The 24,585-nt window shown below is 46.3% G+C and overlaps 1 protein-coding gene across 3 annotated transcripts in view; it reads right to left on the reverse strand.

The window, feature by feature from the left end:
- Positions 1–24,585, reverse strand: part of Etv6 (ETS variant transcription factor 6) — a 237,420-nt gene that overhangs the window by 27,436 nt on the left and 185,399 nt on the right. For all 3 annotated transcript variants that reach the window (XM_038319522.1, XM_038319524.1, XM_038319523.1), the window contains 2 exons: positions 23,998–24,162; positions 14,871–15,005 (listed from right to left, as the gene is read on the reverse strand). In XM_038319522.1, coding sequence (XP_038175450.1) covers positions 14,871–15,005; positions 23,998–24,162 — 300 coding nt within the window. The remainder of the gene's footprint in view (positions 1–14,870; positions 15,006–23,997; positions 24,163–24,585) is intronic.

Below are 24,585 nucleotides of genomic sequence, written 5' to 3' on the forward strand. Positions count from 1 at the left end.
TGTGAGCTTCCAGGACACAAGTGGATGCCCAGATGGCAGAAATGTGTGGAAGCCTCATCAAGGGAAGAGTGCCAGAAAGAAGAGCTACTAACCCAGCACAATGTTCTCTCAAGCTCTTGCCTGACTCCTGAACAATACACACACAGGAGAGACTCAAAAGCCACAGCTGTGGGCTGGAAATTATGAGAAGTCTCAGCTCCTGGTCACTGGAGTGGAGAAGCAGGTCAGAGATTGAGTCTCATTAAGCTAAACGGCTCCATCAACACCCCAGGCTGTCCTTTACCCAAGCATGGCCACAAGTCAGTGCGGCAGATCCTGTGTTACAGAACAAAGGAGCCTTGCTGAGGGCTAAAGGCCAAACTGAGGTGGACTTGCTGCAGCAAAGTGAAAATTGGCCTCCACACACTGGAAGTGACTGGCCACTAAATTAACTGCCTGAAAGACTATGAGTCTCTACTCTTCAGAGGAATACAACGAAACCCAAAGTCTCTACAGTTTATAAACTTCTGTATCAACACGGTTTTTCTAGACTTAAAAGATGTGATCTATTATTAAAAAGCCACCAAAAGAAACAGATTCTGTGACTCTGATGGGATCAGCTAAAGAGACTTTAAAGGAATTAAAGGTAGCTATCAAGTATTTCAGGGACATCAGTCACAATGAGTAACGACATACAGGAACTGTCAAAATAGAAAGCTGAAACCTGGGAAAGAAGAACGAAGATTCTAGAACTAAAAATCACACTATATGAAATGTAAGAGTAGACTAGACAGACTTCCTAGCATACTGGAGATGAGAGAAAAGGATTAGAGACTTAATAAAATTAACCACAAATCACAACATCAACTAGCCAAATACGCCTAGAGTACAGAAAGAACGGGTAGGAGAGGAAGGGGAAAAATAATGGCCAAATTGAAGTGACACAAGCTACAATGTCAAAAACAAACTAGGAAACTCCAGAAGCTCAGCAAACCCAAGGTGCTTATACACAATGGAAATCACACCCCGGGCACTTGACAGCAAAACCGTTGAAAGTCATGAGAAAAGAGTCTGTGCAGGGTGTGGAGGTGTATGCCTGTAATGTTAGCACTTGGGAAGCTGAGGCAGGAGGACTGCCAGCAGTTTAAAGCCAGCTTGGACTAGATACTGAACTTAAGCCTGACCTTGTCTCAAAAATCAGTGCTGTGTGGGGCAGAAATCTTGAATGCAGCATGGGGGCGGCCAGAGAAAAGATCAGAAGAAGCGTAAGACTCTTCATCCAAACCCTCCAGAATCTGAAACTTGCTGAGTGGGACTACAAAGTGCCACCCGTGGAAAATGCAGCATCATTGAAATTTGTTTCGTAAACAAAACAACTGAAACATATTCTGTCAAATTTCTTTCAGGCTACATGTACAGTGTATGTATGAAGTACAAACAGATTTCATGTTTAGACGTGGGTCTCATCACCAACCTGTCCCATTGTAAGTAAAACACTCCAAAACTCGAAAACACACACAAAAAAACAACCAACTTAAAAAAAAAAAGTAACCCAAATCTAAACTTTGTATCCAAGCCTCTTATAAAGGACAGACAAAGCCAGCCAACAGGCATTATGCGGTTGTTACATTATGACTACCTGTTCTAAAGAGGGAGATCCACCAGCCACTTGCAATCTTGAGGCCCCTTCTTAGAGGTTGCTTCACACTTGTATACGACGTTTTCCAGCCAGGGATCACTGAAACCGTATGCGGAGAAGCTACTGGGGTTGAGCTGAGGCCCTGGGCTCTGCACTTCTGACTATATAAATGGTCTATATCTTTTTAGGCCTGTCCAGAAGTATTTATGGGGGGATATGACACACTGGGAGGCGAAGAGCCAGGTGAGGTATGGGGGAAAGAGTGTAGTGGTGACTGATTCTTGACAGTGGCTGTGGGTACAGGCTGCTTCCCTACAGGGTCCTCTCTACCTCTCTGTAGGGGTTTGATAGTTTCTATTATAAAAGTGTTGTTCTTTCCTTTCTTCCTCTTTTTGAGACAGGGTTTCTCTGTGTAGCCCTGGCTGTCCTGAAACTTCCTCTGTAGTCCAGGGTGGGCTTGAACTCACAGAGATCCACCTGCTCCTGCCTACTGTCTGCTGGCTTTAATGGCATGTGCCACCACTGCCTGGTTCTTTCTTTAAGAGATAGGCTCTTACACTGTAGCAGTCCAAACTCAAAGCGATCCTCTTGTCTCTGCCTCGCAAGCGCTGGGATTATAGACATGAACTACTATGGCCATCTAAACATTTCTTTTTGAAGCCCTGGCAAATCTTGCCCAGATACAGGTTGGAATGGTAGGCACCATTTGCCTCATTTTATTTCCGGTACTGACTCAATGATGTTATCTTACGTTTAATTAAATCTTAATGTCTAAGATTTAATAATCTTATGACAGAAGTGATTTTTGGTGACAAGGTAAATATTCTTTTCATAGCTAATAAGGTCCTAAATTCTGCCACCCATAAAGAAATTTATGGTTTTTTTTCCAGAGTGTGATTACTAAAAAGTAAGGACAGTTTCATTCTGACTTTAAAAAAATTTTCTAAATATCTCTCTTTGCTTACAAGATGGCTCTCCTTACTTAAAAGATTACTAAGGTTTAACAAGATCATGGAGACTGTGTACTAAAAGAAAAAAAAATCCCATTTCCGGAACCCATTTCCTGTCTTCTAAATTACAAAACAGACGCAGGCGTTGGTCAATAATCAGGTTACCTGCAGGTTCTCTTTGATGTCCTGGCTTCAAGGCTGGGTGTGTGTGTGTGTGTGCAGTTGGGGCAGGCCTTAGGAAGTCAGGGAGGGCTAGGGGTGGAAGCATTTTCATGCCAAGGGGAAAGGGGGAACTGATGTAATGTCCTGGAGAGAGTTCACTCTCTGTTCCTGCCCAGAGCTTGGGGAACAATGAGGGAAGGAAGGAGACAGCACTCTGGATAATTCAACTCAGACCGGACTTTAGCCTCAGGATCCTGGGCAGGAACAAGAGGTGGAGGAGCTTTATTTATTTATTTCTCTGCAGACACCACTGCAAGAGGAAGCATTTGATGAAGATGATAACATTAATGGTAGACTAGTGGATCCAAGGGTATTTAATTCCCGGCTCCTAGTGGTCTGGGCACAGCCACTGTGAAGGCCGAGAGGCCTGCAACAAGACCTTCCAAGCTTTGTTTCAGAGCACAGCGTCTGCACCCACGTATGGAATGGGTCTGATGCTCCTGCCCTGCTGCCTGTTGCTCTGTTATTAGAAGTTGGCAGCCGAGTGTGGAAACGTAAGAGACCAGAGCCGGCAGGCAGAGGAGCTCCGGACACAGGAAATGTGCTGCCTCGACAGTGGGTGCATGAAATCCCTCAGATGTAGGGATCTTCTGTCTAAGGCTTTATTTATTTATTTATTTGGCCTTGATGTCTGGGTTTGTGCTTGGTAAGTTGCTCAACTGGAAAACTGGGAAACTGTCCACACCACCCTGGTTCTGAAGGTCTTGATAGTGGAGGGAAATGCACAAGGAAGAAGGAGGGGAGAGCTACACTTAATGAGTGTGGGCGCTGAGGCATGGAAGGAAAAAGCCCAAAGCCTGGTGAGGAATATTCACTCTGGCTGACAGCATGCTTTCTGAGCCCAGAGCATTGTCTTTATGAGCCATTAGGCACAGAGGATCCCATTCTTTGAAGCAAACAAATCCAGCAGGACTTCAGATGAGAACAAGAGGTCTTATTTTCTTTCCTATCACTTTATTGGAAGAGTTGCCCCCACTCGTGAGTTTGAGCCAGGGTCTTGGATGGTTAGTCTAGACAGTCGACTCGGGATAGGATTTGGAGTCACTGTGGAAACCTATCTCTGGGTGTGTTTAAGGGTGTTCTCAGAAAGCTTTAAGATAAGTGGGAAGACCCTGAATGTGGTGGCTCCATCCTATGGGCTATGATTATAGACTTAACGATACAACGTTGCTTCACCCTCTTGCCACCAAGCTTTGCCCACAATGATGGACTGTCCTTTCACAATGGAAACCAAAACAGACATTCCCTTTAAGGTTTTTTTTTTTTTTTTTTTTTTTTTTTTTTTTTTTTTTTTTTTGGCATCTTGCCATAGCAATGAGAAAAGTAACTAATATAGAATCTCAAGTGCATCAGGCTGGCCTTGAACTCACTACAAACATCAATGACCTTGAATTTCTGATCTTTTTGTTCTACCATCTCTACTTAAATGCATCCAAATGCCCCAATTCAGCCATACTATAAACAGTGAATGAGTCTAAAAAGGTTACGGCAAATATCTCAAGGTCATATGACACCTGTTAGCATCACATGTCACACCCATGCTATCCTCAGGCTCAGAGAATCAGGGAAATCACCAGCTTCCGGTCACTTGTATTGTATAGTGTTCCAGAGGGGACCAAACCTCAGCAGTGTGTAAAAGATTACCAGGAACTATGAATGATAGAAAGAACTAAACAAAAATTAAAGGCTCTAGTTAAAGGTCCCTGAACTGGAATTTAAAGCATAGTTCACACATAACCTCATATTCTCTTGGTCTCTCATTACTGGGCTGTTGAACTCTGTTCTCACATTCCAAAACTCATAGGTTCTAACTTTCAGGATCTCAGAATGTGGCCTTATTTGGAAAGAAGTTCCTTGAAGACCTAAGTAGTTAAGAGGAAGCTATTTTATGCCCCAGTGAACTTGACAAAAACCCAGAGTCAGCTAAGAAGTCTCAATCGAGGGTTGCAAAGATCACATTAGTCATATAGGCCTGTCTGTGGGGATTGTCTTGAATGCCCACTGTGGGCAGCACCATTCCCTGGGCAGGTGATTCTGGGCTGTCTAAGAAAGCTAGCTAAGTACGAGCCTGGAACTAAGTCTAGGAGACAGCCAGCAAGACACATTCCTCCACTGTTTCTTCTTCTTTTTGTGAAAGGAAGCATGTGGACAAGCTTAGTAAAAAACAGCAGGGCAGGCGAGCTGTCTATCTTGGCAGCTGCCAGGAGAAGGGGAATGGAGACCAGAAGGAAAGCTGCCCCTTGCAAGGGAGCTCAACAAGCAGTCCTGTGGCAAAAGAAGAGGGGGCTTTGGAAAAAGTGAAAGAAGTTCAGAATGCCAGGGAAAACACACACAGTTCTTGGTCAGTAACCGAGAAAGGAATAAAGAAAAATAAAAGAAAAGTTAACATTCTTCTGAGTCCTAACTCTGAAAAGCTGGCAAGCTGTGTGGCAGAGGCTCCGCAGTGCTGTTGGGTGGAAGAGGATACAAGTGGCCATCCCGCCATGATTTCTGCATTGAGTTCCAGCTCTGGTTTCCTTCAGCGATGGGAATGTAGCCTGTGAGCAGAAACAAACCCTTTCCCTCCCCTCAGTGGTTATTTTAGCTTTATATTTATTTAATTAAAACGTTTATTTCATGTGTATGAGTGTTCTATTTGCATGTATGTCTGTGCACCATGTGCATGCAGAGCCCGTGGAGGCCAGAAGGGGGAACCGGATCCCCTGGAACTGGAGCTGCAGGCAGTTGTTACCGCTACAGGGATGCTGGGAACTGAACCTGGGTCCTCTGGAAGAAGAGCAAGTGCTCTTCTTCTTCATTCTGTTTTTGGTTTTGGGGACAGGGTTTCTCTGTGTAATAGCCTTGACTGTCCCAGAGCTCATTCTGTAGATGAGGCTGGCCTTGGACTCACAGAGATTCTCCTGCCTCTGCATCCCAAGTGCTGGGATTAAAGGGATGTGCCACCACACCTGGCTGCAAGTGCTGTTCCTAACCCCTGAGCCATCGCTCTAGTCCTAGTGTTTTCCACTCATGGTGCTGTCACAGCAAGAGAGGGGAAGCTAGAATACTTTATCATCAGTATAACTGGTGCCCTTATAAAAACGAGACTGTGGCCATGGCCGCAAGCATGCAAGGAGAATGCTGCTTAAAAAGCAAAGCAGAACCTCCAAGACAAGCACCACTATTGATTAACTGCCAACCAGTCTTCTGTAGTCAAGACGGAGTCTTGGACATGTCCTCCTTCTCCACCCTCAAAGAGACCAAACCTGAACATGGGCTTCTGGCTTCTGGAACAGCACACACTAATGCACCATGTTTGCAGCTGTCTGGTTTGTGGTATTTATTAGGGCAGCCTAGCAAAACCTATATATCCCTGTTTCCTATTCCTCTTCTTCAAGGTTCAACCTGTGCTTGGCAGGAGACTATCTACTGATAGTCCAGCCATCTCGACTGAATTCCCTTTAGGGCCTAAGAAGTAGACTGACTGAAATGTATGATAAAACAACAGACCCTAGAATGGTAGAAGCGTTTGACAGATGGGGCTGAAATGGTTCATTCATCTTCCTTCCCTCAGGCGGTAGTGGGGTTAGCTCCCCTAGCGGGCCAGCACTGAGTATCTACATGTCGGCAGACACAGTCGGTGACAGAGCAGAGAGCACTCTCTCAGTTTCAACACAGCAGCCAAAAGAAGTGACTTAAGGGATTAGGGAGTGGGAGTGGGTGACAGCGGGAGAGATGGCTCTCAAGGTAAAAGCACTGGCTGCTTCTGTAGAGGACCAGGGTTCAGTTCCCAGCCCCCACGTGGCGGTTCACACCATCTGTGACTCCAGTTCTGGAGGATCTCTGCAGGCATTGGGACATACCTATGCATACAAGCAGGCAAAACACATATACACATAAAAAAATCAAGGGGGACTTGGATGTAGTTTAGTTGTTAGAGTGCTTGTCCAACAGGCACACAGCCCTGGACTTGATCCCCAACATTACATAAACCAGATATGGAGATGCAGACCTGTATTTAAGGCAATCCGTGGCTACATAGTAAGTTTGAGGCTAGTTTGGGCTACATGAGGCACTGTCTTAAGAAGGGGGGGGGGGATAGGAAATCTATGGATAGGATTTGAGATGAGCCAACTAGACCTGTAGGGGTAAGCCTATGCCTGTAATGACTAACAGAGCCTGGAGTCAGGGCATCACGAAGACAAAGAGTCTTGGAATCGGGACAGCCAATCAGTAGCCTTTCAGGAGCAGACTTCCTTCTTTAGAGATGAAATTCACTGACCCCAGTTCCTGATCTCAAAGGGACTGGCTAGCTTTTCTCTAAGTTTCCTGAAGACTTCCTGCCTTTCTCTGGCGTTACTCATGCATATAAGAATCTCCCTCCCAAGAAACTCAACCACAGCAGACAGAGGAAGAAGACTGAGGGCTAGTAGGAGATGCCAAGAGACCATGTCCAGTGCCTTCCTCTGCTGTGGCAAACACATGCCCAGGAGGAGAGGATGGAGGTCAGAAGATCAGGGACATGTTGACCCTTGCCCCAAAACAGGAAGGAAGGGTTTTTTGCCTCTGTTTCTTCTTCTTTTGGGCAGGAACAGGAAGTGGAGAGCTGGGCCTCCTCTTCATCCCTGGGACTTCTCAGGACCCGCTGCAAGCTTTTAGAATCGCAGCGTGGAGAGGGGTGAGACGGTTATTCTTGTGCTCAAATGTGAGAGGAGACAGCCAGTAAATTCACAGGAACGTTCTGGATGGGAGGGTGTAGCAAGCCCCAAGTTCCAGGAGCAACATGAGTGCCCATGGCCAAACAGGCCACGTTCTGCAAACAGTGAGGACCAACACTGTCCCACAGCAATTCTGATGGAGATGGTGCCCAGCTAGTCCAGACAGGTGTTAGAGGGAAGGGGAGAGGCCTTAACTACGCCTGAGATGCATGAATCTGACACCTGAGCCAAACATATAGAGCCCCTTCCTAAAGATGGCAGTTAAGAAACTTGGAATTGGAAGGAAAGAAAACAAAACCTAAAGGGACCATTTGTACTGATGCAAAGGTACTCAACCTCACTTGACTGTGCCTAAACATGGGCCAGGCTGTAAGGTTTATGTGTATTTTATCACAATTAAGAGTTTACAAGAAAAAAACTACACCTTTAATCCCAGCATTTGGGAGGCAGAGGTAGGCAAATCTTTGTGAGTCTGAGGGCAGCCTGGTCTACAAAGCAAGTTCCAGGACAGCCAAGCAGCCGGGACTGTTTCGCAGAGAAACCCTATCTTGAAACAATCCCCCTCCAAAGAATTTACAAGAAAAGGATGATTAAGAACTCAGCCAAGTAACGGGAAGACACGCCAAATAGTGACAATGAGTGACATTTACTGGGTTCCTGCTGACAGGGGCTTTTCCAAGGGCCGTTCTCGCTCTAATTGATTTCTTTCTTATATCGTAAGAGGCAGGCACTGCTATTTTCCTTCGCTGACACACGGAGGAACTAACTTGTCCTGAGACACAGAGCAGGTCAAATGGGGAGACAGAAAGTCCCTGAACCTAGGTGGTCTGGCACATGTCCATATGCCCTCTGTCCCCTTAAGATCTTACACAGTAAAAATATATAACAGAGATGTTACAGCCTTGCTGGTGGCCTCCTGGACACTTCATTTATCAACACTATTTCCAGTAAGACTAGAGAATCGTGGTGAGATTTTTACAATCAGCAAGAGGCCATGGCCTCGGCAGACAAAAGCTTCCTGTCTGAGGTGCCTCTGCAGCCACTGTAAGGAAAGGCTGGCTGTCAAGGGTGCTGGTTTTCACTCTCAGTGCCCAGCGTCTGATTCAGACCCTGGCCATCACACAGGATCCTGTCCGTCACAAGGCTGGGAGGTTTTACTCATGCTGAGTCAACTCGTCCTGAGGAAACCAACCATCCAGGAGGCTTACTCCATTCGATCTTGAGTAAGCTTTTTAAAATTATAAATTAGGGTTGGGATGTAGCTCAGCTGGCAGATCTCTTGCCCAGTGGGCTCCAACCCTCAGTACCACACAAGAACCTAGCCCAGTGGTGCCCTATCAACCCAGTGCTGGAGAGGAAGAACAGGAAAACCGGAAGTTCAATGTCATACTTCACTACAGAGTGGGTTAGAGGCCAGCCTGAGCTACATAGACCCTGATTCAGAAAAGTAAAATAGGCCATGAATTAAAAGACCTATTTGGGGGCCTCTGTAATTCTCTTTGACCATTTTTGCTGTTTACATTTTATAGTGCAAGCAACAGGTCACCTGATCCAATGCACCCTAATCGGGTTCGGAAATTGCCTTAGTACTTAAATCTCTATGAAACTGGCTTTTTCAATCATCTCCCCCCCCCTTTGAGGCTGCAACTTACAAAAACATGAAAAGAACATTCTCGTCTGTTGTGAACGTCACCTGGATTTAAATCTTAACTTTGTGTGGCGAGGGAAATGGCTCAGCAAGTAAAATATGCTTGCCGTGTATCGTGAGGACCAGAGTCCAGACCTACAGCTACCACAGAAATGCTGGGTGGGTGTAGTAGCCCACCTGTAATCCCAGCAAATGGGAGCCAAAGATAGGGGATCCTTTCTGTGCAGGAATCCCTGAAGCAAGCTAGTGGAACTGGTGAGCTCTGGATTCAGGTGAGAGACTCTGCCTCATACATATCTAAGCTAGGGTGATTAAAGCAGACAGCAGACAGGAACCGCTGGCCTCTACATACATACTCATGCACACACACGGGTATCTGCGCAAATGTGAACAAGCATAAAACACACACGCACGCACCTGCGCAAACATGAGGGTGCACACACGCATGCATAACACGCACATAAACACGCACACGCATGCACGCAAATCTCCATATTGCCACTTGGTCTGGAAGCATATTACCTGACTGCCCTCAGTCTCTATTTCCTCATCTACAAATTTAGGATAATACCACTTGCTTTTAGGCAGGCTGGGAAGATTAGATGATATGAATATTTAAGTGCTTAGGAGGTCTGACATATAGCAGGACTCAATAAAACTTGTCATACGTCTCATCTTAATTATCTCACTGAAGTAGTGTACGATTCCAAAGCACCTGGGTTGGCAGTGATGGAAGGAGTAAGGTTTCCCACAAGAGAGAGACCACACAAGGAAACTCCAGTGGCCCATATTAGAATGCACGCCACCCTCCTGTTCCCCCCAAAGAGATGCCTGTTCTCGAAGTTCCAGACTGTTCCCATGTGGTAGCGGCTAGGGAAAACGAGACAGTGTTTTGATGTGTAGAAATTCTCAGTGTGACTTGAGAATTCCACATGCACCCAGTGACAAAACGCTGTCACAAGAGCACCCTACCCTCCCTCTCCATTCCAGCACAGAAACAACCAGCCGGGCGCACGGGCTGTGCATGTGCTCAAACGATGGGACTAAAAACGACATATACCTCTCACTATCGCAGGAAAGAGTGAAATGAGGGGTTTAAATGAGAAGAGAGGGCAGAGAGATGGAAAGAGAGCATCAGAGGAACCTCATCTTCCTTCTCCCTACTGACTGACCAGTCCTACAGAGTCACTCTGCAGAGCGCTGGGATTTCAGCCCAGACTGACAGCGTTTAGGGGCCCAGTGTTAACTGTATGAACACACTGGATTCATGAATACAATCTCTTCCTTTTAGTTAGTTCCATGACTGATTTTGGAAACTACAGCCTTAAAATAAGCAGTCATCACAACTGAATGTAACCAGATAGATTGATTTTATGGTCGTCTGCTGGTCCAAATCATCGGGAGATGCTTTCTGCCTTCTGGTTCTGGTGCGAGTGCCTGCATCATCGATTAGGTTGTCTCCTTTCTATACAACCGCCCACCTACTATCGAACTCATGGGCTACAGATACGATGAGTCATAATAGTCAGAGCAAAGGGACCTTCTGAAACTGCGCTTTCCACTACAAGTGAATGAGGTTACTGTCTGATGCCGAGAAGGGCCATGCCGCCAGACATTCTGATAAGGTGATGCAGCTGAGACCAGCGGGGCTCTCTGTGCCTGGGCAGCGCCAGTGGACTCAGTCCTGGTTTCCTGTTTCTTAGCTGCTTAAGAACCCGAGGGTGAAGACTGGGTCTTGTTCATCTCTATAGCTTGGCTATGTCAGGATTTGAAACCTGTAAGGGACCTTTAGAACCATCTCATTTAGTCTCCCTTGTCACAGCAGGGGAAATGGAGCATCCGAGAAATGAGAAAGTTGACCTGTTTTGTTCTGGCAGAACTGGGGTCTGGAGCCTCATTTCCTGACTTCCAGGTGCTGTTCTTTAAACAGACACACACACAGACACACACACACACACACACGTACACACGTACACACATGGACAGTCTCTCTCTCACACAGATACACATAGTCACACACACACAAACACGTATGCACACGCACGCACAAAGTCTCACACACACAGACATACACACAGAGTCACACATGCACACGTGCAGGCATACGCATGTACACACATAGAGACACACATACAAAGACAGACACACACAGTCTCACACGTGCACACACACAGACTCACATGCACACACTTGTCTGGAGTGGTTCTGGTTTATGTCTGTTGCCCTGGCTTACTCATGGGCAGACTGCTGTGTCTTTACCCCAAGTCTTCCAATAATGAAAGAGACGCTGTATAGTCAACCTAGTAATAATCCACCTTCTTCTTCCATAGCTAATAACTGAAGAGAGTGGAAACTGTGTTCCAGATAACTGCTCTGCTCAGGGCCTGACAGGATTTTAGAAGGAATGCTGTGGAGACTGTTTGCATCTGTGAGGTCACCATCCTACGGAGGACGGGAAGCCCTACACCAATCCCAGGCTCCTCACAGCTGGCACTGCCGTACCATTGCTAGAGTGGAAGGTGAGGCTTCAATGTACAGGACCCACGGCGATGTTTGTGGGGAAGCCGTTGACAGACCAAATGGGACACGTTTGTTCTGCGATATCAATTCCCATTGTGAAGTGACCAGCATCTGAAGTGGCTGAGCTGGTGGCTAGGGCGAAGTGAGGTCACGGGGTAGATGCAGCCTTGTGTCTGTGTCTCTGTGACAGGATGCTCAGCCTTAGAGGGGGTCTGGCTGACAGATACTCAGGGCCCAGCCTCTTTCTGGCCTGTCATTCATATACACACGGACCATCTCTACCCCAAGATCTAAGCTCTAAGGTCTGAGATCCCAAGTGTCCATATGATGTCACATGTGTCAAATCCCACACTTGACTTTGGCTGGTGGGTCACATTCAAAACACAGGCACACTGGTCATTTGTAGAAAATTAAAACTATAAAAATCCTATAAAAATCATCTTTACACCCTGTATATAAGGTATACACAAAATAAATGAATTTCAGAGACAGCCTTGGGTCCCATCCTGAGATAGCATATATTTATGTAAATATTATAAAACCTGAAATGCAAACCACTTCTGATCCCAAAAATGTTGCTAAGGAGTACTCAGCTTTTACCCACAAACACATGCCCAAGCCAAGTCAGCAGAAGACACAAACAGTCTTGGGCCAACACGGTTTTGGGTATCCTTCACTCTGTATAAAATTTGGTATGTATAATCTCATCTTACAGAAATTATTTTGGGCCAGCTCTCCCCATAGTTTTAGCATATATTGCTATATCCTCTCCTGCCATTCGCTGACCCGGTGCCTTCCCAAATAGCGGTGTTTTGCCTCTTGAGACATGGCATGCTGAACTTAACTTTTTTGTTTTGTTTTGTTTTGTTTTTTTTTGAGAAGAACTGAAAGGGGCTGGAGGTGGGAGGGCAAGCCACCATTTTGAAAGTATAAAACAGGAGGTAGCTTCTTCCTCTCACCGCTGGGTCTCAAATGTTTTTTTCTGTTGACTGAACCTGGGAGATAGGGTCCCCTGTTCATCTGAGATTGGCAACGGTGTCCGAACAGACAAAGGGGGAGCGAAGAGGTCCTCAGATCTTGCTTTCTGACAGCTAGCATCAAGGAATCGTTTCTGTGGATGCCCCTGGTACTTTTAAGGGCTGATTCTAAAGTGTATCCACCTGATCTGCAGGGCTACCAGGCCCTTGACCCTGGCCTCATTAGCTCTGTTCTCTTAGTGGCTGAGTTCACCACTGACCTCACAGTGCATGCAAGCACAGATCATTTGGGTGCGTGATGGGACATACCTACGTTTCTTTGGTTTGTGGGTAGCTCTCAGAGTTGGCCATCTTTGTCTAGGAAGGATTAGCCCCTGCACAGAAGAACAACACTCCCCCGCTCCCTCCCCACCCCACCTACTTCCAAGTAAAATCATACCAAGTAGGAAGGAACCACATGTCTTCAACCACATTTGGGAAGAAAATTCCAAACGAAAATAAATATTTTTCAATAGTAAGGGAAAAGAAGGAGGGGGAACTTAATCCATGTCCCGTGTGTCTGCAGAGCCAGGCTGATAACACATTCCTGCCTTACTGTCAAGCCTCAGTGAGCCCACCTCCTCTTCCCTGGAGTGGCTCCTGGCTATTATGCAAGCCGGAAAAGAGAAAGGCCAGAGGAGCAGGAGAACATCAAACCCGAATTGAGGGGAAGGGATAGTTGCTAAATTTAGCCTGGGTTACTGGAGGAGAGGAGAGGCTCAGAGTGGGTGGGAGCCTGGCAGATACAGGGCCTATCCTCTGTCTCCTGCTGGAGAGGACCTGCTGAGAGGCCCCCCACAACCTGGAGTCAGGCTCTTTTTTTGTCACAAGTGCTAATTAAGAGAATACCAAGCTCAAGTTTTTAACCCTCTGACCGCAAAAGAAAAGTAGCAGTCCTGTGTTTGGAAATGATTCACTAGTCAACAAAACTTCCCGAGGAATGGGACCCTGAAATTGGCTTTAAAGAAAAGCCCCACACTGTGGTGTTCACACATCTGCATACTGGTTGCCAGCTTCACTGGGAGGGAGGGAGGGAGGGAGGACCTGATGGTCCCGAGGGACGTGATTCTGCTCAAATGCCATCACACACTCTGCTATTCAGTGGCATTGAGCACAAAATCACATTTTATAGCCCTGTACCCAACACCCGCTGGCCCAGGACCACGCGCTCCATGGTTCCGAGCTGTCTACGGCTCCCTGGTCTTGAGCTGCTTTTCTGGCTGCTGTGGTTCCCACAAGGAACAGCAACTGCAACAGGAGTCTCGATACTGAGCTCACCCCAGCCAACGGTCTCTGATCCATGATGGAGAGAGCCCCTACCCAACTCCAACTTCCCCTAGATTGGTTTCGTCCTTCCCTCAGCTTTTTTGAGGACCCTGCTCAGGCATATAACTACACCCACAGAATCTCAATTCTCCACACTCTGGTTCCGGGCTAACCTCCTTGGATTAGTTCTGTGGTAGAAAATGTTCATCATTGCTGAAGCAGGGTGATAGATGGCTCACATGGCTTTATTTACCTTATTCTATATGGATTATATATATTTGAACATATTTATGATGAATGGGCTCACCAATCAAGCTCTCTATTGCTGCCAGGCGGTGGTGGCGCACGCCTTTAATCCCAGCACTCGGGAGGCAGAGGCAGGCAGATCTCTGGGTTCGAGGCCAGCCTGGTCTACAAGAGCTAGTTCCAGGACAGGCTCTAGAAACTACAGGGAAACCCTGTCTCGAAAAACCAAAAAAAAAAAAAAAAAAAAAAAAAAAAAAAAAAAAAAAAAAAAAACAAGCTCTCTATTGCTCTCTCTCTATTCCAAGGCCTAACCCCTACCTAACTGGAATATTCTTGCTGTGTATCAGAGCCTTCAAGGACTCCTCTAGTCTCCTCCTTTGATAAAGGTGAACCTGCTTCCTGTACCCAGGCGTCATCTTCCCTTATTCTACACCCCTGTGTATATTACTGTAATCCGTGTTCACACTGCTGACTGTGAACTCCAGGAAGCCAATGTGTTATGCCTTACTAATCCACGCGACTCCCTCAGTGTATGTACATGGCAGGTGTATGCACACGGTAGGCACTCAATCCATGTTTCCTGAATGAAGAATGAACTTACAGCAATAAGAACAGCTTAGCAGTTAACCACTCAACCCCTTGGTTTGTCTAAACCACAGGCAAGCAAAGAGAAGTGTCTTCCAGTACCTTCTTCATGGTTCTGATGCAGTAGGACCTCCGGCTTGGTGTGGATAGAGTTCCCAGGGTGGAAGAAAGGTGAGAAGAGAATGCGAGGTTTCCTCTGCTTCAGAATGTGCTGGAGGAGCTCATAGAGCACATCGCCTGGAGGGAAAGGGAACAAGAGATGGAGATGGGATGTTAACAGCTACCAAAGGAGCCGTGGAGCTGTGACAGTTGTAGAGGTAAGGAACGAATGTTAACTCACAGAGCAGACACGGACGGGCACAACATCCGATTCAACATGCCAGGGCTGTGTGGCTTTTAAAAATGACTACTATATGATTTAGTTTAAGTGTGATTTATGTATATGTGTCTGTGCCATGTGCATGTGAGTACCTGAGGGACAGAGGAGGGTGGTGTCAAGTAAGTGATGCTATATGGTACACTTACAGTTTGCTAAGTGGGTGGGTGCTGGGGAAAACGTTCTCGAAACTAAACTAATAATCATAAAGATGACAAGAGAAAATTTTGAGGTGGTGGATACGGACATTACATTTACCACAGTGATGATCTCATGGATCTATGGTTATCTCCAAACTGATCAAATTATATACTTTCTATAGCTCTTGTAGGTTCATTAGCTCTCAACAAGGCTGTTTCTACACGCTAAAAATAAGAGCAGGTCATTGTGGTGCACACCTGTGATCCCAGCACTTGGGAGGTAGAGGCAGGAGCAGCAGGAGTTCCAGACCATCCTGAAGATAGCCTGGGCTACCTGAGACCCTGTCTCAAACAACAACAACAAGTAAAAGAAGAGTAATATACTAAAAAAAAATTTTGGGACTGGAGAGATGGATCAGTGGTTAAGAGCACTTGCTGCTCTTTTAGAGGACCAGGGTTCAGTTCCCAGCACCTATGTGGTTCACAACCATCTGTAACTCCAGTTTCAGGTATCTGGCACCCTCTTTTGACCTCTGTGGGCACTAGGCACAGATGTAGTATACACCTATACACTCAGGCAAAACATTCAATACACCTAAGGTAAAATGATGTGTGTGTGTGTGTGTCAGAGGTCAACTTTGTGCAGCTGGCTCTTCCTTCTACTTTATGTGTGTCCCTGGAATCAAACTCAAGCAAGCTGTCGTGCTTTTGTGACATTACCCCACCCAATGGGCCACCTTCCTTGCTGACTCCCTTCTAAACAATATAAATTGTTTAATGTCAAACATACCCAGTCTAAATAAAAAAAAAAACCATCTCGACAACAGATGGGCTAACAATATAGATCCTCCAGAGGGGAACTCATGGATTAGCTCAGTACGAGCAAAGGGTCCACAACTACATTCGGTTTTGAAGATGTCCCCATGGTACTGATGCTTTAAGCTGCTGAAATGATACCGGCGTGACCTGCTGTTTGATATTAGAGAGCCCATCAGAGGACGATCCCAGAGCTGTGGGGGGATTTAAGCTGTCCCAGTGTCTTCCTATTTTTGTGAAAATATAAGGATGGGTGATTAATTTTTAAAAAACACCACAGGCTGTACTGTCCTCCCCACACTGTTCCTAATAGAGATATGCAGTCAATAATTGTACCAAACAATGGGCCTTTGTCTCTGATCTTAGCCATTTTTAAAGACGTTCTAATTAACAACTTAATTTAACTGTGTATTTTGGGCTGCAGATATTGCTATTTTTTCTTCCAAAGCAAGCACGAACGCAGAAACACTCCACGAGTGGTTTCTCCCTCCAGACCTATCTACTGCGCCCCCTGTACCAAATCAAGTTCTATAGGTGGTTGCCCTCTCCCAGGTACCCACCCCCACACCCCAAGGAACTTCCCTAGCTAGCTGCTACTCATTCCACCCCCCATCTTTGAATTTTGGTTACTGGTGGGGCAGTTAACTGCTGCCATTTTCAATTAGGAATAAATAAAGCCGGAGACCCCAGTCTCAAGGGGATTTTCTTAGGATAGGACAGGCAGGTGGACACAGAGGACCTCTGCCCACATTTTGGAAATGCTGTGGCCAAGCAAAACCTGTACTGGGTACCAGGTTTCAGAGCTGTGAAGGGTTTCAGTGCTCCAAACCAGGAGCCACTGCTGTGGCTCCGACGAGAAGGGAATGCAGAACCCAAAATATAGTCCTATTTTAACGATTCACATTTTAATCTCATACAAAAATAAGTCCCTAATCAACACTTTTTTCTTTCCGTTTAGTGTAATGTCTTCCTAACCCTTCCTAATTTACATGGCCATACTGGGTTTGAGCTCGTGGATTTGATCAATGTTTTATTTTGGCATTATGCAGAATAGAAAACGCAAACATTAAAGAAATGTGTTCTTGATGATTACTATTAAAAAAAAAGTCTGCAATTACTGTATCCATTTTGGAAGGGGAGGCCAGGAAATACAAATTTAGTGTCTGTGAAGGGTGTTCAGTGCTATTCCCTCAGCGAGGGGCACAGACTGCAGACGCAGTCAGCCTGGGTACCAGGTCACCTTGAGCAAGTCCCTGGGTGTCTCTGCAAAATGCACACTGTAGCACCTGCCTCTTTTCAGCTTCATAAAGGGTCAAGGACAGTAATGTAAAGAAGGACTTGGAACAGAGCTGGTGTGCCCCCACCTCCTCAGGCTGGTGAGGGGGACTAAAACAAGGGCCAGGAGGACAAAGCTACTTTCTTTTCTGAGTTCTTATTTCTTTAAAAAGAATATTTTCTTTATACTGGGTGGTAGTGGCACACATGCCTTTAATTCTGGCACTTGGGAGGCAGAGACAGAGGGATCTCTGTGAGTTCAAGGCTAGCCTGGTCTATAGAGCGGGTTCCAGGACAGATTCTAAAGCTACAGAGGAAGCCCTGTCTTAAAACACACACACACACACACACACACACACACACACACACACACACACACACACACACACACGATTTATTGTTACTGTGTGTGTGTGTGTGTGTGTGCACGTTCATGTGTGTGAGTGTCACAGTGCAGGTGTGGAGGTCAGATGGCAATCCTGGAGAGCATTCCACCATCACTTGTGTGCCAGGCATCAAACTCAGGTCACCAGGCGCTCATGGCAAATGAACTCACCCCATGAACCATCTTGGTGGTCCCTGGAGTTACAGTTCTCTACGGTGGAATGGCTAGCTGATGCCGTGGGACCTGCAGGCTACCCCTTCAACATGCCCTTTAACTGCCTCAGGCCTGGGCTTCCTCATTCAGACTCCAGTCACCGTGGATCCATTGACTTGGTCCACATAACGAAATGAGCACAGGGTACATAGTAAGAGCTCCTCAGCACGGGCTATAGCCGGCACCAGCTCTACCGTCACGCTACTATCCTGATCACTGACATCATCCAAGTGGCCCAGGACAGTCAGGTCCCACAGGGAGAACTGAAGAGCAAGGTCTGGGTTCTACATTCCCCTTTGAGGAAAGGGCAAAGAAGGTGAACCAAGGCCTCTCTCCCTCGCTACCTCATCCGGCCACACTGGGCTAAACCCAGGGTTGCTGACATGTGCCCTGCCTTCATGCCTTAGTTTTTTGCACCAAAAGCTGGTAGGGAAGGAGCTCTGCAGAGGGGCTTTCCCACAGAAGAAAGCAGAGGGAGGGTGCATCAAGCAGCCTCTGCTGGAGCCTTACCTGATGATGAGCATGCAAATGCCTTTCATGGGACTGATTAACAGTTATAGAAGCCTGAGTTCTAACTCTGCCAGGGAAACTTAACTTTATGACCCTTGCGTGTGGGCACAGACATGGCTCCTCAGCAACCAGAGAAATGGCTGAATCAGCTCTGCAGGAGGCAGTACATTGTACAGGCACCGTGTGTAACACTCAGTAGCTCAATGTACCTGTAACAACTGGGGATATTAGCTCTTAAGGATTCTAGAAATGTCTTAGATAGGCTCAAACTTCTGCTCTCTAGGAGTCCCCTTGCTCCCCTTCCCCTGCCAAGAAATGGCCTTGGCGGAGTAAGTCCTATGGTGGGCAGCCAGCCCTGGCATAAGAAAACCATTTTTTTTCGATGACTCTAGTTGGTAAAAAGTTCTGTTGAGTTGGAATCTGACTTTCTTGAAATTCAATCTTGGCTTCTAGAGTGTTCAAAAACATTCCTTGCCTACAAAACTGCTACAACTTCCTAAATAAATGAAGATGGCCCTGCACCTCCCTCCATGTCTACTACCTTCTGGCTCCTCTAATACCCACCTGTTCAGGGGACATATTCTTCAAATCCTTAAATATGCAGATAAACACATTTGTCTTTTCATAATAATAATAATAATAATAATAAATTGTGTGTTTGTGTGTATGTGTGTACAGAGGTACACAACAAAGAACACACATGCTATTCAGAGGACAGTTTGTGTGAGTCGGTTCTCTTCTTCCAGTATGTGTGTCTAGGATCAAACTCAGATCACCAGACTTGGAGGCAAGTGCCTTCATTTGCTGAGCCATCATGCCAGCCCGGGACATCAGATTTAAAACATGAAACTGGTGACTCGCCCTTCAAAGGTCTGCACACACTTGGACATGTTTTGTTTTGGGTGACTCTTCTTTGAGAAGGCCCACTTTCTTCCAATCATCTCTCTTAACCCTTGCGAGTAAGCCTGTACTAAAGGACCTTCAACGCTGCTTCACAGAAACCAAGCTAACATTAACAGATCTCTGGAAGACAGACGGTATTTGGAACAAGTTGTGTAGTTTGCTACTGAAAGCAAAGCTTGAGCCACTGAGCTCAACAGTGTGCCTAACTTAGCAAATCTCCATATTCATAGAGCTCAACAGTGTGCCTAACTTAGCAAATCTCCATACCCTCAGAGGAGGAAAAACTGGTCCCAACTAGTGCCTTACATTACTAGGCAATGAAACCAACAGCTGGCTCGTCCACATATCTGCATGTAGATGCACACTGCCCAGGCACACAACATGCCTCAGCGGCGGATCTACCATGACGCTGGGAGCTTCACTTACATCTTCCCTGGAGGCAGAGCTGGAAACTGAAAATGTCTGTACTTTCCAGCTTTATGTCCTGATACTGATACATTATCCTGGGTCACATGTGTACACTGAAACACAAACAGCTTCAACACGTGTGTTTTGACAAAGCCAGGCAACCTATTTTGAAATCTTAAATCCTACTTTTTCCCCCTCTTGGTGTGTGTGTGTGTGTGTGTGTGTGTGTGTGTGTGTTGGGGTGTATGTGAGTGATGGGGTGTATGCACTTGACTGCACAGGTACATGTATGTGAAAGCCAGAAGGGACTTCAGTGTCTTCTCGATCATCTCTGTCTTGCAGTCTGGACATGGTCTCTCAGTGAACTGGAAATCCACCATTTGACTAGGTCAGATAGTCAGTGAATTCTTAGGACATGCCTGCCACTCTCTCGGTGCTGGGGCTTCAGACACACACAACTGTGCTCAGCTTTTTATGTGAGTGCTGAGGATTTGAATTCAGATTCTCAGGCTCACACAACACCCACTGAGCTAGCTCTCTAGCTCCAAATTCTTATTGGAATTTCTCTCAAAAGCTGGGCCTGGTAATCCTGACTACTCAGAAGGCTGAGGTGGAGGACTGCAAATTCAAGATGGGCCAGGGTAACTCAGTGTGACCTCCAAGGAAGCAAGTAGCGCAGGGCGGGGTAGGGGTGCAGGGAGCATAAGGGGTGGAGGTAAGGGGTAGGGTATAAGGGATAAAGGTAAATAAGGTTGGAGCTCAGCACATGAGGCTCTCCATTCAATTCATGATGGGGGATGAGGTGGTTGTTTAAAACAGCAGAGAGAGTGAAAAGTACCAGCCTGGTAGTCATGTTAGTGTTTGAAGAGCAAGAACTCAGAGACCCTACTATAAGCGGAGGTGGTGTGTGATGCTGAAAATTATTTATTTTACTATTAGAGAACAGAATTTGGGCTCCAGAGCGAGGCCAGCCCAAGTCTGAAGCATGGGTCCTGTCGTCAGCTGCCTGTGCTTAGGCAAATTATTCTCCCTCTCTGACTTTTAGTTTGATGACTTAGTTACACTTGCCTCTGCTTTTGTGCAAAATGAGAATAATGCCACAGACCTGGCAGGAGAAAGGGGACAGGCACCAAACACTGGTCTCACAGAACACACATCTACTAGGTGGCATCTCTTGTGGGCACGGCTTTTATTAACTCCAGGTCATATTTTCTCAATACTGCATTAAAGCACAGACACAGGCTCATTACGTTACTTTTGTGTGTGGAAATTTCTCGTTCCTTCTGTTGCCATAATTCCATACAGAACTTTCTAGTTTATAGTCAGAATCACCTTGAAATCTTTGGGTTCCTGTCCGTTAGCATATAGGCGGTTTCAAGGTTTCCCCATAGCCCTCCCTCACCCTTTCAGTCATCCCTTTCCTTCCCGTCAGGATCCAGCCCTTCCTCACCTGGCGTCAACCATCCCTAGAAGCTATCAATTCTGTTATCTCTACTTCTTCCCTTGGCTTTCTGGTTTTCCCTCCAAGGGAAGCCTTCCCCACACTGCTCTATCTGAGGTCACCTCCCTGGTGTCAGATCGAAGGGCAGTTGTGGTACTGGGGGGAATAGTCCCACCTTAGCAGCATTCACTGCCAGGAATCTTAACCTGCCCCTCCTAGGACGCTTCCTGGCTGCCGAGACTGCTGCCCTGGCTTTCTTCCCACCTCCCATCCCTTCTTCCTCTAGCCCGTCAATATCGGGTTTCCCAGCAGTCTTTCTTGGACCACTGCATCTGCTCCCATGACGTCACTCCACTTGTCTTCGGCCTCATCAGTTCTAGTCACAGTGCTTCCTGACTATCAGAACTATATTAACTTATCTCCCAGGGAAGTTCTTCTTGAAAGATTTATGGACATTGTGTCCAACACAGAAATCTTTGTAAACCAGAAGGGGTTCCCTAGTTCAGTAAATGCTGTTACCTCATCAGGTCAAAAATTGAGGGATAATCCTTCAATCTCTCCCCTCCTCCTCATCTAACACCAAATCAGTCATCAAATCTGGAGATTCTGTCTGCTAAATACTCTTGGGATTGACTCCTTCTCTCTTGCCCTGCCTTGGTGCTATTCATCACCAAGGTTTCAAGACCCCAGCCAGACTGCCCCACCTCCACATTGCACATCTGCTCCCTGCCAACCCTCTGCTTCAGCTCCTGAATAGGATGTGCAGGACCCTGAATGATGTGATGAAGGAGTAATAACTGAGAGGACACGTAAGCAGTTAGCTGTGGAGCTATGGAGTATTATATTGATCATTCCAAGCTTGCCTAGCTGGTCTCCATACTGGGGGTGGTCGGGGTATTTCCAGTTTACACTGATATAAATAGACTCGCTAAGGACATTTTTCTTTGTCCAGTACTGGATAATTTCCTTGGGATATTTTTTTAGGAATGGAATTACCAGTGAAAGGCTGTGATTAGCTCTAACGCTCTATTATGCACTGCTGGTGTTCCAAAGGCTAGGGCTAGAGGGCCGCTGCCTAAATGCCATCTGCTACTTGAGAGTCTCCTCTGTGGCTCTGCAGCTTCTCCCTTCTCTGTGCCAGCGGGCTGACGGTGGAACCCTGACGCTGTTAACGTACGGACTTTTCAGGTGATGATCGGCTACGCGCACACTCTTGACAAGCAGATAATCATCTCAAGTAACACACTCCCCAGTTTGCAAACAGTTCTCTCTTCTGTTTCATTTTGACTCAGAAATGTGGGTTTCCTTTTGACCAATTATAAAATAGAGAAAACGAAGTCGGTAAAAGCGTGCCTGGTGTGGGAGGCCTCAGTGTTTAGCTTGTCAAGAAAGTCTCTGCTAGGTCCTTTCTGCATGTGGCTGGGTTAAGAACGGAGCCTGCGGTTCACCCTCAAGAGTTCCATGGTGAATTCAGCAGTGAAAAAAGCAGGATCACCTGCCTGGGGGTAGAGGACCCCCACACGCCCACTGCTGTGATGGGACAGTGTGACAGCGTGCGCTATGAACTTCGATTGGCTCTGGTTCCCAAGCATCCTATTTAGTCTATTTTGATAGCTAAACTGAACTACAAGCGTTTCATTTACTATGGGGAAAGGTAATCCATTTCAGTGCAGGTATTTCAGTGATCTACCTCACCCAATTGGACTCTGCCTTCTAAAGTGCTCCCAACACACACACACACACACACACACACACACACACACACACACACACACACACAGAGAGAGAGAGAGAGAGTCTTGGAGACAGTGTGTCTCTAAATGTCTCTAAATGTATTTCAGGCTGGTCTCCTACTCATGATCCCCCTGCCTCAGGCTTCTGTGTGCTAGGATTGCAGTCTACACGATGATGCCTGGTTTGCCAATGTCTTTTTTTTTTCCTTTTTAACTGAATTAAAGGAACTTGAAAGTGAGTTTCTTTTTATTTTTTAAACAGAGATGGAGAACATAATATGAATTAAGTCGATAGTGACTTGAGAGATTTTGTTCACATAAAATAATGGACACATAAATCGCTTCTGCCTGAATGCTACGAGTGCAGTAACTCTAAATAAGAGTGACCACAAAGTGAAACCTGTCTGTCCTCCTTTATTAATTGGGTCTTTCTGAGTTTAGTAATCAAAACATCTCCACATTTTAATCACCCCAGATCCATTCAATGGGGCAACTATTTAACTGTTCAAGGACTAGATAACGTGACTGTGTGAAGGTATCAGCAAGGCCCAAACTCTTCCTTTATTACTTGACTGTTGTTATTTTAGATAGGGTCTTATGCAGCCCAGGCTGGTTTTCGATTCAGGACCCTCCCGCCTTAACCTCCTGGATGCTGGGATAACAGGTGTGCACCGCCATGCCTAGGTCTCCTGTGTTTTTAACTGAGTGGTTCACAGCACATGTGCTCTTAGCCATCTCTTTTAAAGTCTTTAGGATCAGGGCAAGGCAGATAAAAGGGGAGGAACAGAGCTTTTCTTCTCTATTTGATGGGGCTCAGACCCCTTCAAGTTCAGGCATCTGGTCATAGGTGAATTACTTCTGAGCTAACAGTCTCTTAGATCTGGAAACCTCCTCTTCCCCACATACTGGCCAATGCCAGTAGATCTCCCTTTTCTTAAGTAGTCATTGAGACCTTCTGTGGCGAGTACGGTGTAAGGACGAGTTTGGCCATATTTTCATGCTGAGCCTATGCACGAACCAGACTCTCACCTGAATGAGGAGATCGGTAGCGGAAATCCTCTTTGGTCAGCAGCAGGAGCGCCTTGCCGTTCATTTCGAACGTGTTGCTCTCGATGGGCCTTAAAGAAAACTCGTTTTCCGCCCACTTGAGCCACTGGGCTACGTCATCTCTGCTCCAGTAAATCGGCTGCAAGCCTGTTGGAGAGAATAAGGCAGAGAGAAACGATCTTGTCAGTTACACAGGTGGGACGATGGTGGGGATGGTCTTGGAATAATTAACAGAACCGAGACTTTATGTCTCAAGAGCCTTCGGTTGAGTTCCAAGGCCCAGGTTTGTAAGTGCTTAAGCGTGGGTCACATTAACTTTTTACTTAGAGGAAGAAGAAGGGAACCCCTTTCTACGTGATTCAGGGATGACTGACAGGTTTTCTTAAGAGTCTGTCCCTGGGGCTGCACTAAGGTCAAGTTGGCTCTAATGCGGATGAGGGCACCATGGGAGGACTGGAAGCATGACACATCTCAATGTATTTAGCAGGAGACCTTAGACTCAGAGCTGATGTGATTGTGGCCCAGAGCCCTTTGAAATTGAAGTGTTCCAGAACTGGTCTTGACCCCCAG

The sequence above is a fragment of the Arvicola amphibius genome, chromosome 2, assembly GCF_903992535.2.
Source record: "Arvicola amphibius chromosome 2, mArvAmp1.2, whole genome shotgun sequence".
NCBI classification, from domain to species: Eukaryota; Metazoa; Chordata; class Mammalia; order Rodentia; family Cricetidae; genus Arvicola; species Arvicola amphibius.